Raw genomic sequence first — 17,818 nt, forward strand, 5'->3', positions numbered from 1 at the left:
GATTACAGAGCCCTTTCGAGGCCCTGTAATAGGGGTTTTGCCCTTTCTGAAGCGCTCGAGCGAGTCGAGGCGCTCCTTAGGCATTTGGTGCGCCTTAAGGACAGGTGTAGTGTCCATTGCCTCCTGTGAGACGCCGGACAGGCGCTCTTGCAAGCGAGAGGTTTTCCGAGAGAGTCCTGCCCCGGAAGGCAAGACCCCTGCGCCCACCAGCCCGGAGGTCGATGGAGCTCCCTGAGGGATTTGGCTGCGCTGGCCGTTGCCAGCGCTGGAAGGGGCCTCGGAGGTTGGGGCAGCCTCGGCTGCGCCCACCTTCAGGGTCGATGGCCCCGTCTGCTGGGTTGGCAGAGCAGCGCTAGCTGCAACCGCCATGGGGGCAGATGGCGTAACTGCCGACTCACTGTTTGTGGGTCGGACAGCCGCCGGAGGCCGTTGTGACGCTGCCCCCTGACGTGCCACTTCGGCAAAGCTTTTCTTTGGCAGGTATGCTACCCGCCTACGTGCCTCCTTGAATGAGATATTTGCTTTCACTTTGATCATCACTATTTCTTTTTCTTTCTTCCAGGATGGGCACGACCGCGAGTACGCGGCGTGCTCCCCATCACAATTTACACAGTGGAGAGAATTCTCACAAGCTTCAGAGGAGTGTTCATGCGCGCTGCATTTCGCACAAGTTTGGCGGCCTCGGCAGCTCTGTGAACTGTGGCCAAAACGCTGGCACTTGAAACATCGGAGGGGATTTGGCACGTACGGTCTTACACGGAGCTTGATGTACCCGGCCTCGATTGACTCGGGCAGGACACTTGAATTGAAGGTGAGTATTAGGTGTTTGGTTGCAATTTCTTTACCATCTCGCCTAATCTTAATTCTTTTGACATTTATAACATTCTGTTCGCTGAAGCCCTCCAATAGCTCAGCCTCAGTGAGCTCCAGCAAATCATCGTCCGAGACAACGCCGCGGGAGGTATTCATCGTGCGGTGCGGGGTTACTACTATTTGGGTCTCCCCAAATGATACTAGCTGAGGCAGTTTTTCAAATTGCTTCTGATCGCGGAGTTCCAAGAGGAGGTCACCACTAGCCATCCTCGACACCTTATATCCTGGTCCAAAAACTTCGGTAAGAGACTTAGATACAAGGAACGGGGAGATTGTTCGCACTTGTTTAGCTGGTTTTTCTGCATGGATCACATGAAAACGAGGAAAGTTGTGGACTTGCCGTCCGAAAAACTGAAAGACCTCTTCGGTGCGCCCTCGTTTCTGAGGGCGATCAGGAAGTTTAGGAAAAGCGTTTTCCATAAGTACAGTTGGGTTTTCGGCCGCGATGCCGACCACCCATCATGGAGCCCAACAGGGGGACGTGACAGGAGTTCCTGCTACAGGAACCCTGCCAACGCCAGCCGTACATCGCTGCTATAACCAAATACAGCATAACCAAGGCTGGCTAGCTACACAAGGTTAACCCTTGCCGCCGGGAAACTAGGAAGTGAGGAGAAGTGAAGAGAAGAGAGGAAAGATTTAAAAGTGGCAGAGAAAGACGAAGAATGGAGAGGAGGACAGGAAAAGGCGACTGCCGATTTCCTCCAGGTGGGTCAGTCTGGAGGTGCCGTCTATGTGAAGCAGAGGCCAAAGAGGTGTGTTGCCTCCGCCGGGGGGCCTTAAAGGTCCAGACACCCAGCATCGGCTCAACCTCCAGGATCCCCCTTTCCCCAGACACGGCTAGGCCGCGCACGGCTACACGCGGGAGGGTCCAACCCTCATGTGCTCGGGTACGTGGTGTCGCAACACACCAAACGCCTGTTGATGCAGACGCCCCTGCGGGGGGCTTTTACTGGTTGGCTTTCTAGCGAACATGGCTCCGCTGCCATTTGTTGGAGCCCATACTGGAAAAGGCCTGGGGCCAAACTAGTGCAATCAAGAATGTGAGAGCCGCAGGCAAGCACACACTTACTGCCTGTGTTTGTTTGGTGAATGAGACCTGATGCATCACTGGTCATGCAGAGAAGCTACTTTTGCTACTTGCATAGTTTACCACCGAATAAGAAATTTTCTGTTTGAAATGAATATGAATATTTGACAATAACGACCTATGAATATCAAATTGAATACCAAGTACCTCCAATCTTTCCGTGAAGTCTGTTTAGCAACAAAACAAAATTATGTGACGCACCTAATGCCCTTAACAACTGTATCTCAGGTCAACTGAAGAAAGGCAGTTGTACCTGGCACATTATGACAATGGCAGTGGTGAAACAAAGGAACAGCATGTAATCAGATGCACATAGTAAAGTGTAGCGCTCGCTTAAGGATCTAAGTATACTACAGCACTGCAGATTGTTCTAAGAGAGTGCAAAGTTGCTTAGATGGCCAAGTACCATAAAAACCCACGTATAATACGAGGGGTTTTTTTCCTATTATTAGCGTCCCAAATTTGCACCTCTTACTATATGCGGATCCAGACAAAAATTTCAGTCAGAAATTTGGGCTAGAAGTTTTGGTTTCGTTACTGCTGCATGGCTATGGCTCGACTTCGTTATTGCTGCGTGGCTACAGCTTGGCTTTCTTATTGCTGCGTGGCTACTGTTAGATACGGGACCTTTTCCTGAGCCTACTTCGAGTTCACCAGACCACATCGAATCACGTCACACCTAATTAAGGAGCGCAGAAGCACATCTACCACGTTCCCGAGGGGCGGCACGTCCAAACAAGTTGGCGTCCCCCACCTCATGCGCCGCATGTGGAGCTATTGTCCCACTGCTTGACTCTTCCCGAAAGTGTAGCGGGAGCCCAGCACGGTTCCAGGTAACGTGGGTCTGGTAGAAAGCTGCTTTGCAGCTCTGAAAGGTCGCTCGAAGACAACCCGTCTCCCCTCATCCGCCTATTGTGACGGCGCTTGCAAGCCGCGAGGCAACGACGGCCGTAATTCACCGTGAAGCCCTGGGAGCAATCCCCCTCCCCCGTCCGCCTTTGTGACGGCAGTTGCAGACCAGGAAGGCAATACCGCAGACAAGTAATCCCTCGGACAATTGGAGCCCAAGGAGCGACCCTCTGTGCCGGGTGTGACTTGCACTCGCACGGGCGCCTACCATTGGCCAAAAATGACGCCACCTGAGCGGGCTCGCCGATTGGCCGAACGTGAAGTGACTTCCGAGACACCGAAGGGGTTAAAAGCCAGGGACCAGGGGCAGCAAGAGAGCATTCCTTCATTCATCTCTTTCGAGCTTCTTGCCATGGGCCGCAGCATCTGAGTTGCTGCCGGCCCGTAATGACCTTACGACTGTTAATTTCTTTGTACTCTCACTGTAAATAATGTAAATAGACCTCCAGTTTTTATCTCAAAGTCCTCCTCAACCTCGGCCAACTCCCGCACCCAACAACAAGGTCCAAAATCTGGGGACAGCAATTGGGATTGTCCTCTAGATCCAACACTACGGCTTGGTTTCATTATTGTTGCGTGACTACAGCATCGTTTCTTTATTGTTGAGTGCACACCTTGGCAGTGCACGTGCAAACCACGCTTCGTGAAGTGCATCTTTTTTATTCCGCATTGAAGGACCAAGATGTCCGGACCACGAAAACAACACTCGGCTGCTTTCAGGAGAAAGGTTATTTTAGCTGCACAGGACATCGGCAACAGTGTGGCCAGGAGGCAGTTGGTGTCAACGAGGGAAGCATTCGCGAGTGGCATCGACAGAAGGAAGCCCTTTTCGCTTGCAGCGGAATGTGAAGAAGCTTTTGCAGCCCGAAGAGTGGGACATTCCCGGATATCGAACTCGCCCTGACGGCGTTCATACGCCAACAGCAAGCCCCACATTATTTCGCTGCGCAAGTCCAAGAACTTCCAGCTAGGGCAAATCGGCAATGCTGACCAAATGCCGGTTTATCTGGATAAGCCATCGCCCCTCACCATGCACGAAAAGGGCTCTAAACAAGTTTATGTCGGTCCACTGGCAATGAGAAAACACGAGTTACCGTCATGTTGTCGTGCACGGCAGACGGACGCAAGCTCCCGACCTATGTCGTCTTCAAGCGCAAGACAGTGCCTAAAGGTGAAGAGCTGCCAAAAAAATGTGGTCGTGAGATGCCATGAGAAATGCTTGATGAACGAGAATCTTGTGCTCGACTGGACAAAGTCCGTCTGCTGTAGGCAGCCTGACACACTGCTGTCATTCCCGTCCATCCTCGTGCTGGACGCATTTCGTTGCCATTTGGCCGACTCAGTGAAGAGGCTGTTGCGCAAATCCGGCACTGAACTCATTGTTATCCTGGGTGGGATGGCGTCTCAACTGCAGCCTTTAGATATTTGCGTGAACAAGCCGTTCAAGCGGTGTTACGCAGATTGGATGCGCTCAGGTGAACCTGCAGTGATGCCGACCGAGCGACTCAAGTGGGCTTCACCAGCCATGCTATGCAAGTGGATTGTGGACACATGGGCCAGCATACCAGAGGACCTTGTGTCGTGCATTCAAGAAGTGCGGCACCTTGAACGTGCTCAATGGCACAGAGGATGAGTGCCTCTGGGAAGATATGTCCGACAAGGAACTATCCGAAGAGAGCGCAGCTGAGGGAGACAGCGATTGAAGTGCGGAGCGCAATTTAAATAAATTCTTTCCTTGAGTTTTCCTAACTCGTATTATAAACGGATAAAACTTTTTTCCATTTCGCGTCCCAAAAATTTCATCTCGTACTATATGCGGGTTCGTATTATACGAGGGTTTTTAGGGTAAGTGGCTCAGAGGCCAAGTTGCATGCTCATGAAAACTGGAAACTACTGTACAAAAGCGTTATCTTTGCATTTGCTCAAGAACTTGCTCATGTGCACAACACTGTCTTGCAGTAGAATCATTCCAAAGAGTCTCCGCACGCATCAGCCTTTCTCCCGGTAGACTATAACAACTGTTGTCGCTTTTAGTATTCAAATGGTACAAATATACGACAAATTGGAAGAGTGAAATCTCATATCGAAACAAATATTCGAAATTTTTCAAATATTGGCACGCCTTTACATATCAAGTCAGGGCCACACAGGTGAGGCCAACATCGATCAAATGGGTTCATTATAACACAGCAACACGGAGACAAAGAGATGCAGCAATGACGGGCATCGGACTAGTCACGACTGCCTGTGGTCCATGGATGTACCAAATGCTTGGTACACAAATGTTTTTTAGCATTCTGCCCCCCTTGGAATCCAATAGGGGTGGAATGCAGCCACCATGGCCAGAAACTACAGTAGTGTAAAAAAAATGTTTTGCTTTTAGGTTCTGTGAGCTAATGTGTTCAGAATGTTGGTGCTGTGTTATGGCAGGCCGCAAGCCAAGGGCAATAGTTTCCTGAACTCGCACTGCCACCTTGCATTATTCCCACCATATAACCCACCAACTGTGTACACAATATGCACATTCCAGCAATGTATCACAAGGAAACAGTAGATATCCATTTCTATCCTTCTGGCTACACCCCACCTGGATGTATAACGTTTTGGTTATTGATGGTGCCATAAAGCTCCACTTTCAGCTTTGTTCATTTTGTGGTAGTCACTGCTCCACCTACCTTTCACAGTTTTTGTGCTAGTGGATATATGGGCATTTTTTTTTATTTTCTTTCGTCTTTTTATTTCTTGTTATATATTTTATATATACACGAAGTAGCATGCCATGTCTTTTGCTTGGATAACACTTTCCACCTATCATTAACATTTCTCTCACCAGCGAGCACATATTTCTACTAATGTTTGATATTACAGTTGCCTTGTGATACATCACTAGAATACGCAAGTCATGTACACAGTGGGCGGGCTATGCAGCATGAATAATGCAAGATGGCAATGCGAGTTCAGGAGACCATTGTCCTGGGCTAGTGACCTGGCATACTTCAGCACCAAAATTCTGAGCAGTTAAGCTCGTAAGACCCAAATGTCCTATATTTTTGCTCGCTAATGCAGGCCCCCAACCTCACGGCCAGCAGCAAAACGCTACAACCACTGACCAATGCAAGACTAACGCAGTAGTGCAGCCAATTATTTATTACCCAACAAATAATTATTAACCTGGCCTAATTGAGTTGACAAGTACACCAAGGTAACACAGTTGCTCAATCAAATACAGCAAAGAAAAAAAAAAAAGCTCAGAGTTAAAAGCAAACTCCTTGCTCTTTCAATAATCTCTACATATGCTTGCCCAAGCAAAGCTTTAGCTGACCCTAAACTGATTGACCATCACTGCAATCTCAGATTCCTTGGGCTGTAGAGTTAGCTGGTTGAGGTCTTGCTTATCACTATGTGCAATGTACTCTTCTTTTTTATGAATGAATGACTGCACTTAGCTGGACACTGATACTGTGCGAGTCTAACATGTGACTTCTATCTTCCTCATCTGTATTTATCATCACCACACTTAAGTCTTTCTGATCTGTACAGATCATCATCAAAATGTGCCGCAGCTTCGTTGTCATCATAGCTCGAGTTTGACGAGAATAAAGCGGCTCCTAAAATACGACGAATCAAGGGAGTGATTCTAGATGGTACCCCCAATTCCGTGTTTCCTCACACGCTGAGCACCCAATCCTCACAGAAGTAACCAATCTGGTATTTCAGAACTGCAACCTACGAGCCCAATCTAACTTGATGTGTTTTATTACTAAGCCTACATACTACATACATAATAACATTCAACAAAGCAAACACCATAGACAAAGACCAGCAGCACAGAACGTTACATGTCTCTACCTAGATGAGTCGTAACTGCTCAGGCAAGTTGAGTTCACATGCAACATTTAGGTGAAACCCAACGCACCACATGCAAAGAGGTGAAAGACAGGCTAGAGAATTAGCTGAAGAAAATGCAGAAGTAACAGTACATAAAATTCCAGAAAAGGCTAAATCAAGTGCTCAAATATTCAGCATGAAATACACCAATGGGTTCACTACAAACACTCAACTAAGCAATTACTGAAGCCCTTGTATAGCAGCAAACGCCACTCATATTGCAGCACATATTTCTATTGCATTTTTTTCCTCCCAAGTTCATTTTATTGTCACCCGAGTGCTGCACAGCTAATAAAGCACAAAAACATTTAGAAAGCTCGACCCATCTTATATCCTACCACATACAGCTAGACATACTTATTGTACATTCTGTAACAGCGCGAAAACAATAGCGACAAAAGGAAGAAAAACATTGCGCTGTCGTGTTTTGTTTTCTTCCATTTGTCCCTGTTGTTTTTCCAATGTTACAGAATGTACAATGAATCTTCGTCCACCTTAATATCTTGCTCCAGCTAGACATACCGTATACACTCGTGTAAGGGCCACCTTTGTGCAGGGGCCACGCCCCCGCTTTGGAGGGCAAAATTTTGGGGGAAAATTCAAAACGTCCTGTCAGGAAGCGAAGTTCGTTCCATTGCTGCCAGATGATGCCATTTGCTTTTCTGTCGACACTGCTCAGGCCACCGCCGCCGTGCCATTATTTTTTTTGTGTGGCGAGTCGTCTCAGCTGTGTTGGCGATGCTTCCAGTCAGATTGGTGGCATTTCGCCTCTGAGAAAGGAACCAGCACTGGTCAGGGTCGATGGGCTGGCGCTTGAGGTTGCAGCATTATTTCATTTGCGCCTCTCTTACCCTTTGCTACAGTTATGGACATTGGCCTAGTTCATGTAAGGAGCGCACCCAGCCAAGATTCTAGAAAAAGAAGTGCGGCCTTTACACGAGTATATGTGGTACGTTGCTAAGAATTCCTACTTTGGAAACTTGCTGCTAAATATCTGGGCACTTTATTTTATTTGTACATACTGCAAGTCCTTCTGGACCCAAGCATGAGTGGAGACTTGTAAATAAGACGATGTATGCAGATATGAGAACCAAAAATTATAATAATAATAATAAATAAATTTAAATATCAGAAGCACCAGAATCCGTAATCTTTCCTTCTGGTTCAAAAACCACATGCAACATCACTATTCAAAACTGTGCACTCATGTAGGCCACAATTTCAGCATTCTAAAACACCCTGAGAAAGCCAAGAAACAGACTTTATGCAAACACCCTATGTAAGGACTGCAACCAGCCTGCCATATTGAACAATAACAAGCAATTTCGGAAAAATTTTCCCTTAAAGCAAATGTTTGTGTGCCAAATAAGTGTTGACCAAACTGTGTGTCTTGCAGCACTGCAACTACAGTGAAATTTTTGCTGTCCTTTAGGTAGAATGGCAACTACGAACACTGGGCAGCACTACAACTATGTATAAAGTGTGTCGTAAGACAGCATCAAAATGCACCTGTCATCACTTGCATGCAGGGTGGCCAACTCTAGAGAATTTTTCCTAGATCTGGGGATTATTGGCAATAATTTGGAAATGAATCAGAATAGGCCCAAATCAAGGGAAAATTCTGCACGTTTAAACTGAGGTTCGAAGCCTTAGCTATTAATTACAAAATTGGGATTACTGCTCACATTGACTTTTTAATATTGTCCATGCGGATATATCTAGAGCATCACCATATTTGCTGGTTGATATTACAAAATCATTTACATAAAAATATATATTTGTGCCATCAAAAAAATGCAGGAGTACTTGCATTTAAATTCAGTTTCATTGCACCTTCATACTGGCTGGCCTTTACTATAGGCAGGGTCGACAAACCTAGGCAATCTTGTGATGATTTAGGGATTATTGACTTATTTGGTCTATGCAAACAAAGAGTGCTGAATTCATTAAAAGTTGCATTGCAGCATCACTTCAGCTTCAGCAAAATGACTGCAAAATTAAAATTCTCTAAACCAAATTTAAAAGCAAAAAATTTGAACTGAGATCTGCCATCCAAATTTTTGCTCCTTCGAAGGGTTTGTTCTACACATAAACATGGCTTGCTAAATTAAAGCATTTGAGTTGCAGCAGGGCCTGGCAAACATGGCATGCGCAAGGACACCCTGGGCACCCACAACTGACAGGTGAGTGAGCGTTAGTGGAAGCATGCTGCAGCCACACACAAGACAAAAAAAATAAAATGTGGGGCAAAGGTCACTACCTCTCCTGCACCGCAACCGGCATGCCGCCTGCGTCCATCCTGGAATGCGCACACATTCAGGCCTTTGACAAAGGGGCAAGAGAAAAATAAAAAAAGAGGGAGAGAGAACAGCGTGCACACTGCCTGGCTGGCTCCTCCTCAAAGCACTGCAGCAGACAACATTGCGATGAATGCAGCACATACAGGACAACAAGAGGCACGTGAAACAGGTGCACCAGGCCATTTTTGTTGAGTGCACAGCATTACACATCCCTTACTTAAGAACAGAGATAGCAGCAGTATAAGCAAGAAACAAAAGATGTAATCACAAAACACCAAGGCAATGAACCAGTATTCGACTATATGCTTGTCTTAATTTATATTGTTAATTTTGTTTGCTACATGTACTAAGTCTACAGTGCATAAGAGCTGCATACTTTCCAATAAAAATGAGTTGCAAATCAGAGCTTGCCTCATGCGCTTCTAGTCGTCCTGTCAAGCACCCACATTGCATTCATCACAATGAACATCGACCAACTTGCCAAATTATTAACTTTGCTACAGCAGATGACACTGTGACACTTTATTACTACATGCAAACACTAGTACAACCGTGCATCACTCTGCAGCATGACCCTGCTTCCCAAGAGCTGCCTGTTCCTCTCCTTGCAAAGCTTGCACAAAGGTTACACTTTCTGCAGATGCAAGCTGTCACATGTCAATCAATGCTAGTGACAGTGCACTTCCCTTGTCTGCTCAGTATCGACAGTCTTCTCAACTTCTTTTGGTCAACATTCTGATGAACTCATTCCAGCACTAATCTCTCGAAAAGGCAGTGCTCCAGCAAAAGTAGACAGAACAACAAAAGCACACATACAGTGTAAACAATGCATGACATACATCGATGGCATGTGTCATTTTACACATATCACGATGCACACAGGTGCGTCATGACATACACTGCATACATACAACATGTCTTAAAGCAAATCATATACAATCGACGTATGTTGCAATGTACACATATACGTCATGATGTATGTGCAATCACATGTGTCATCACTGTACATTGTTCATTGTTTTCATTGTACACGTGTCTGTTGTACTGTCTACTTGGAAGTGGAACACGTAATTGATGGAACACCAGCGTGAATGACTATGCCACCAACAGAGCTCCCATCCATGTGGAAGACGCAAAACAGTAATGCAACCCTTTACCCAATATAACAAGATCACCATGAGCTACCGAATAAACCCTGCGAAAGTCAGCTTGCACCTACAAGTATACTGCCACTGTACAGTCTTTTGGAGGCAACATGCAGGCAGCTTGGGAAAATCAAATTTATGCTTAGTTCGCAACAGCAACAAAATCTGGTACAGGCATGACTAACTCAAACAAAAATAGGTGCAAGCAGTCACATAGCAAAGCAGAAAAAAAAAAGGGGGGGGGGGGGGGTGGAGTGGCGGAATATGAACTAAAGCCCAGACTCCATGTACACTCAGTGGCTTGCACCTACTTCGCTACTACACACCTTGTCTAGCAATGTATGACAGTGAGAATCTACAAGACACATGCCAGTGCACGTGCTCATCCTTGGTTAGACATCTTGGCAAGCGCTGCTCCGGATTGAACTTAATTGATAGTGCTTTGAAATGCTCATCAAACTCAATAAAATGTGTGCGTTTTCATTTTATGGTAGTGATATCAGGCTGAAAGAGAAAATCACTTGCTCACAAGACCGCCCATGAAGAAGAAAGCTTGCTTGCACAACACCACAGCTGTACAGCAGCCGCTCCCACAGCAGCGAACCTCCTCAGTGACAAGGCAAGTCAGACAGCAGCGTGTTCTGTACATTAAGTAGCTTTATGCAGGGGTCAACACAAGCCAGCATGAGCACCCAGTCTGACTAGTACGAATGTCCACACACTCTCCTAGTCTTGCACAGCCAGTGGACATGCAGGTGCACATAGACGAGATCTAGCGTGTGCCAGCAAGCATATGTGGAGTCTGGGCTTAAATACCACGATGTTTTCAGTACACAGTCCCAGTCTATGCATCCACGACAACAGGGCTAAAAGAAACTACAAATTTGAAATCAAAAACTAGCTAAGGATTCCTACTGTGGCTACACATGCAGTCTGCCAGCAGAATTTATAAGAGAATGCATCTAAAGCTGTCCCATTTCTACAACTTCTTACTATCAAAGACAATGCACGTAAGGATGCACAAATTTTACAACTGCTAACTATCAAGAACATGTTACAGCATTTTTGCTGTGTGCTACAGCACTTCAGCACAGTGTTGTCCCCCCTGTACCACGGGTTCGTCATCTGCTTCACTGTTGATGACAACACTAAGCTCTTGCTTCAGACAGAAGCATGCTGCAGAGGGAAGCAGGGCATGTGACTACTAATTGTCAACAACACTACAATGCTTAAAGGGAAGCTGAAGAGTCTGTCGAATTCATTAAGGCGTTCATATACGGATGTGGGCACATTATAAACCATGCAGGTAAAATTTTGTGCGGGATTTTTCACTTAGGAGCGACGTAATCGCTGGTTAAAATTGCGCTGTTGCTCTGCCCCCCGTCGAACGCTGCGCTGCTGCTGACGCCGACGATGCGAGCGGAGACTGGAAACCGCGGCGTAGTGACGTCAGCGCTGGTGTTCCGTTCCATCGCAGTCTCCGCGACCGTGCCTGACCGTGCTTGTTTCTGCGTGCGTGCCGTCATAATCTGCTTCGCTCGACCTTGCATTCCTTTACTTGTGTGTATGTAGAGTGGTAGTTTACGTGCGCAGCATAAATTAAAGTGGTGAGCCTATAATGCCGGTGTTCTGTGCAGCCTATGGCTGCATGAACACCAGCGGCCGCGACGATGTTCCATTGCTTCCTGTGAGACAAGAAGCTTGCAGCTAAGGGGAAGGCTGCTGTGAATTGAAAGAATTTCAAGAGCTCAAGAACAACAATGCTGTGCTCTAACCACTTCCTTATGCAAAAAAGGTGAGGCGTGCAGACAGGACACAAGAGAAGTGGACAACACGAACGCGTTCGTGTTGTCCACTTCTCTTCTTTTGTGTCCTGATTGCACGCCTCACCTTTTTTGCATAATGAATCCTTACAACAAACTAGCCCAGCTTTCTGTCGTTCTAACCACTTCCGTGACGACAATTACTACCAGAGTTTATCAATAATGCGTGAATGAGTGAGAGTACGACTTGCTGCTAGCAGGCTTTCTAAACGCAGCACGAAAATGTCGGGGCAACGAACGCACAAAGGCGGGATGGGTGCAGGCGGACGGATGGTAACTGGTCTTGGAAGACCTTATGAATACACGAACTCGTCCAAACCTGGATTTTGATTTACTGCTAGCTCCTTCGTGTTAGCACGTTGAAAGGAAGGTACATGTTTACCTCACACCCTTGACGAAGGTTTCGTCGCAAACCGCCGTTAATTTTCTATTCGCAAGTGTGTTGTGAAACAGCCTACATGCAGCTACCACAACGCAGTGCAAGTGTAAAGTTTGCATGTGTTTGAAAGCCGGCGCACGCCAGGACGCTGCGCTCCCCCTCGCGCACAGAGAGCGAACGGCTGTCTCACGTAGCCGACGTAATTCGCTGCCTTTACGGCTCCGCTTACAGGTAGCGTGCGGATGAAGCGCTGATGAAGGCCACTACACGTCCTACAAGAGCCGTAAACCTTTTCCCGCATGTAAACCGTCTGTGTAGATTGCCAACAGCTTTGGGGCAGCGCACAAATGCCGACGATCGCACCCCTGCTTACGTTCCATGAGGAGGCATGCAGGAACATAACAGTACAGTTGTTTGCCCGGAAACAAACTCACTGGATCGCTGAATACAGCTTTGCAAAAAACATACTCACGAAAGAACATTTCTAACACGAGGAGATGCTAACACTTCGCTTTCGTTCGCGTTGAAAGCACTGCTTGCTACCAGCATCTTTTGCTTCTTGGAGAGTCCGACTACGTACGTACATGTAAGGAGCAACGCCGAACTCCTCAGAGAAACGCAAGCTCTCAAAATTTACAGTTTCACCAAACCACAGCGCCAAACCACCTTGCACCGTGCTTCATGTGCGGCGGCAGCGGTCGGTCAGGACGAACACCACTGTTGACGTCACGAGGCGCCCGACCAATCACAGGCGGAAACGAGGCGCACGAGCTGCCGGAGTCTGCTGCTGCACTTTTCGTCGAAATCAAATGTGTTTGCGGTTTCTTTCGCTCCATTTCGATGCGATATTCGAACTCGGAGGGTTGAAAACCATTACGTACAGCTCTTCACTCATTTTTTCTGGAAAACTCTTCAGCTTCCCTTTAACAGTGAGTAACAATGAAGTTAATTATCTCAGTTCTTCACTACAACAGTGCAATCATACAAATTAAAGGTGATAGCACACATATTCCAAAAATGTTGCATGCTCGACTGAACTGATCAAGCGAGTATAGCATCGCGCTGCTAGCCTAATGATTGGAGAACCACAAAGAAGCAACGTCCTGTTCAAGTGATATAGGTGACGCCTCTCACCTGCTAAATTAGCATCACTGCTTAGGACTTTCATTCAAAGGTTAGGGTGCAAAGTGTTCCATGCGTCTGCACAGTGTGAAGGAAGGAGACATGTTTGCTTTTAACCTTTTTTGTTGTTGTGAAGTATGCCTCACTGTCTCCTTGTTAAATCTGACCTATGATGCTAGTCGTGTCAGTAGAGTGCATCATTACAGCTCAGCACTGCATCAATAATACACACAAGTAATGCCAATATCTTGGACAAGCCACAACTGCACCATTAATTAATCAGGGCATCTTCCACACTGTGTGGAAGTCATGCCAAAAAAGCACAGATGAATGACAAGTGTGCTTTAATCAAGGAATGGAATGGAATATGGAATGTGACAAACATGTTTTATTTTATTCGTATGTCTCAACTAAATTCTTTTGTCGTAGAGTAGAATAGAACCAATGACGAAAGAGCAATCAATGATGTGCACTAAAGAAGCACCAACTAAGAGCTTCATAAGAAAGCAGAAAAAGACAAACGCACAGTGCAACAAATATAGGGATGAGAAATTACCTACATGATAAGCTCGGTCATTTTAGTAGCAACTAGGGAGGCCAACGAACTATCAAGTACCATAAAATAGGCACTTACACATAGGTCCAAATATCTGGTCAATATCATCATCATCATCAGCCTGGTTACGCCCACTGCAGGGCAAAGGCCTCTCCCATAATTCTCCAACTTCCCCGGTGGTCATGTACTAATTGTAGCCATGTTGTCCCTGCAAACTTAATCTCATCCGCCCACCTAACTTTCTGCCGCTCCCTGCTACGCTTCCCTTCCCTTGGAATCCAGTCCGTAACCCTGAATGACCATCGCTTATCTTCCCTCCTCATTACATGCACTGCCCATGCCCATTTCTTTTTCTTGATGTCAACTAAGATGTCATTACCTCGCGTTTGTTCCCTCACCCAATCTGCTCTTTTCCTATCCCTTAACGTTACACGCATCATTCTTCTTTCTATAGCTCGTTGTGTCGTCCTCAATTTAAGTGGAACCCTTTTCGTAAGCCTCCAAGTTTCTGCCCCGTACGTGAGTACTGGTAAGACACAGCTGTTATACACTTTTCTCTGGAGGCATAATGGCAACCTGCTGTTCATGATCTGAGAATGCCTGCCAAATGCACCCCAGCCCATTTTTATGCTTCCGATTATTTCAGTCTCAATATACGGATCCGCGGTCACTACCTGCCCTAAGTAAATGTATTCCCTTACCTCTTCCAGTGCCTCGCTACCTATCGTAAACTGCTGTTCTCTTCCAAGACTGTTAAACATTACTTTAGTTTGCTGTAGATTAATTTTTAGAGCCACCCCTCTGCTTTTCCTCTCCAGGTCAGTGAGAATGCATTGCAATTGGTCCCCTGAGTTACTAAGCAAGGCAATATCATCAGCGAATCGCAAGTTACTGAGGTATCCTCCATCGACTCTTATCCCTAATTCTCCCCAATCCAGGTCTCTGAATACCTCCTGTAAAAACACGCTGTGAATAGCATTGGAGAGATCATATCTCCCTGCCTGACGCCTTTTTTTATTGGGATTTGGTTGCTTTCTTTATGGAGGACTACGGTGGCTGTGGAGCCGCTATATATATCTTTCAGTATTTTTACATATGGCTCGTCTACACCCTGATTCCGTAATGCCTCCATGACTGCTGAGGTTTCGACTGAATCAAACCCTTTCTCGTAATCAATGAAAGCTACGTATAAGGGTTGGTTATATTCCGCACATTTCTCTATCACCTGATTGATAGTGTGAATATGGTCCATTGTTGAGTAGCCTTTACGGAATCCTGCCTGTCCCTTTGGTTGATAAGGCAGGTTGATAAGTCCTTTGGTTGACAATATAAGGCACTTCAGATATTTGATTTGTCAAGTGTCATTGCTTACATACATTTATTCCAGTGTTTTCAAAAACCTGATCTCCACAGTTTCTTGTCTGTACTGTACAGCTATTCCACTAAAAGAACCTATGTTGCAGTTTTGCACAATATCATACTTCGTCCAGTGTCATCATCTCACTGAGCCCTTCCAGGCGTTTTATTTTGTATTTTGACAACTTCTACTGAGAAAATCTTTCCAGGTTTTCATAATGAAGCACCATACAGAAAAGATAATAAGGCAGCAGAAATAGAACTTGCTGAAGAAACTTTATAGTTTGTGTTAAGTGCAGTTTGTACATAAGCTGGCTATAAATAGCCAACAGGATAAGCTGCCACCACATTGACTACAGCACTTCTGTTCCACTTTTTTATTTTTGCACTCTAGGAGCGAACCAGCAATTCATCGCTAGAACTGCAATGGCACCAAGCCACAGGTCTTCTCTTCTGCATGCTGGATACCCACCGACATGAGTCAACCACATCCCCATCTAAAACTTCTTTCTAAATTGTTTGACGAGGGCAGTACACTGCTGTCATCTATGATCAATAAGCTAAACAAGCATGAAACAACACAAAGCAGGCAAACTGTAATGGTCAGGCTGCACTTTTCCGAAGCACTGAAGGGGGTTAACGATGCACCATTGCCATGGCACTTTCGGCAGCTCAAGCTTGGATGGGCATAAACAATTGTGCCTCCTCACAGAAAAGTTTAGTGCAAGAGCAGGATGAAGACAGCACAAGGCAGTCTTTCTAGCAATCACAGTATTACTGTTCTTAATGGTCAATTGCAAGAAGTTTGACATCCCGCAATCACACCCGGGCTGTGAGGGGCTTGAAATAAGCACACAAGCAGCTTTCCTGATTGTTATTACTCAATAAAGCCTCTGCATCGGAGCAACTAGCAACTTTGTGACTTGCCAGCAACACTAACTTTGGTTACAGACTACAGCAAAGCCGGCTGGTGCGGCGGGCAATAAGCCGTTGCAGGAAGTTCACCCTTAGTTCACCCTTACATGGTTTGTAGCCATAGACCCCATCGGCGATAGGGCATGACTGTGCATGGGCTGGACAACATGCATGAAGAAGAGTTTGGGTCTACCAGCTGGCAACTACCACGGACGTGTACCAAGTTCTTGTGTGCAGGACGGAGGACGGAGCGACGTAAGCTAGCATGCAGGCATAAGGCCAATAACGCTCCAAACTGATTTTGCGCAGCACAGCCTGAACTGACAGACGCGAGAACCAAGGTCACGTGTGCAGTATCTGTACTTCGCAACGACCCGCAGTGCACCTCGGGCTGCGCATTAGGTGAACGCGAAATGCACCTGTGGCCACTCATAGACAACCAATATATGAGCAGGCCTTTTGCAAAACCTTTGTAAACAATGTAATGAATGCACGTATGATATAAATTATGAGAGTGGCTTGTTGTGCTAGTTCGTACATGGTTATGCTAGAATGCCAGCAAACTTGAAAAAGGGAAAAAAATTGAGAGGCAGACACACAGAAAGCGACGGGAAGCCATCTTGCTGTCGCTTTGTCTATGTCTGCATCTCGATTTTTTCCCTTCTTCAAGTTTGCTGGCATTCTCCTAGCATAACCATGGGATAAATTGATATAAATTGTCTGCTTTGGATGCCCTAACAGAGGCAATTTATAGAAATGTAACATCTGTTCTTGATGCAGAGCTATGAATTGGACAACTTTGTGCTTCTATTTTTCTTACTAATTTCTGACAACTTTAAAAAATTCAGGCCATAAATCAAAATTCCACTTGCAACAGTCACTAGAATATAGCTTTCACTCTCAAATGCAACAAATTTCAATAAAACTGGCACAGTGGTTATCTCAAAAAAGTGTTTCTGCATTTTAAGTGTATTTGAATAGGCAGCATTGGCATTGGGCCCGAGCTAAAGCCTCCTCCTAACTGCTTGTTCGATCTGCTGTGCACTGTTCAAATGCAAGATTAACTGCTCCAAGTACTCATGCTTGCAACATGCTTGTTTCACTACTTTCAGCTGTCTGCAATCCCATGGCACGTTCCGACAAGTTATCAGTCATTAGGCACACCTTAAAGCTAACATCGTTGAATCAAATAAAAGTAATATAGCATAAGTTTACATGCACTCCTACCCAAGTGCCAATTTCATAGTAGAACACACTTTCTAAGGTCACAAGACCTTTTTTGAAACGGAACAGCGCAGTATTCACAGGGACAAGCAGACCTTGTTGTCTAAGCAATGCAGCTTTGCTTTCTTGAAAAGCATAAACCTTCCTAATGTTTCACACAAAAGTGATTTGAGCACACTACACTAAAAACTCAACACAGGTAGCACTTCCACTGTATATTTCTCAGTACTTACAACTG

General features: G+C 45.8%; 1 protein-coding gene and 1 long non-coding RNA gene across 3 annotated transcripts in view; one reads left to right on the forward strand and one right to left on the reverse strand.

The window, feature by feature from the left end:
- vib (phosphatidylinositol transfer protein vib) overlaps window positions 1-17,818 on the reverse strand; it is a 79,983-nt gene that overhangs the window by 36,465 nt on the left and 25,700 nt on the right. The window contains exon 5 of one of the 2 annotated variants that reach the window (XM_050183852.3): window positions 9,021-9,059. The exons of the other annotated variant lie outside the window; for it this stretch is intronic. Within the exon in view, the coding sequence (XP_050039809.1) occupies window positions 9,021-9,059 (39 nt within the window). The remainder of the gene's footprint in view (window positions 1-9,020; window positions 9,060-17,818) is intronic. 2 annotated transcript variants of the gene reach the window in all.
- LOC129385872 (uncharacterized) lies at window positions 549-16,919 on the forward strand. The gene is made up of 3 exons (XR_011893534.1): window positions 549-811; window positions 8,888-8,943; window positions 15,836-16,919. It is a non-coding gene; the product is annotated as an uncharacterized lncRNA (long non-coding RNA).

Source organism: Dermacentor andersoni, chromosome 3 (genome assembly GCF_023375885.2).
Source record: "Dermacentor andersoni chromosome 3, qqDerAnde1_hic_scaffold, whole genome shotgun sequence".
Lineage (NCBI taxonomy): Eukaryota > Metazoa > Arthropoda > Arachnida > Ixodida > Ixodidae > Dermacentor > Dermacentor andersoni.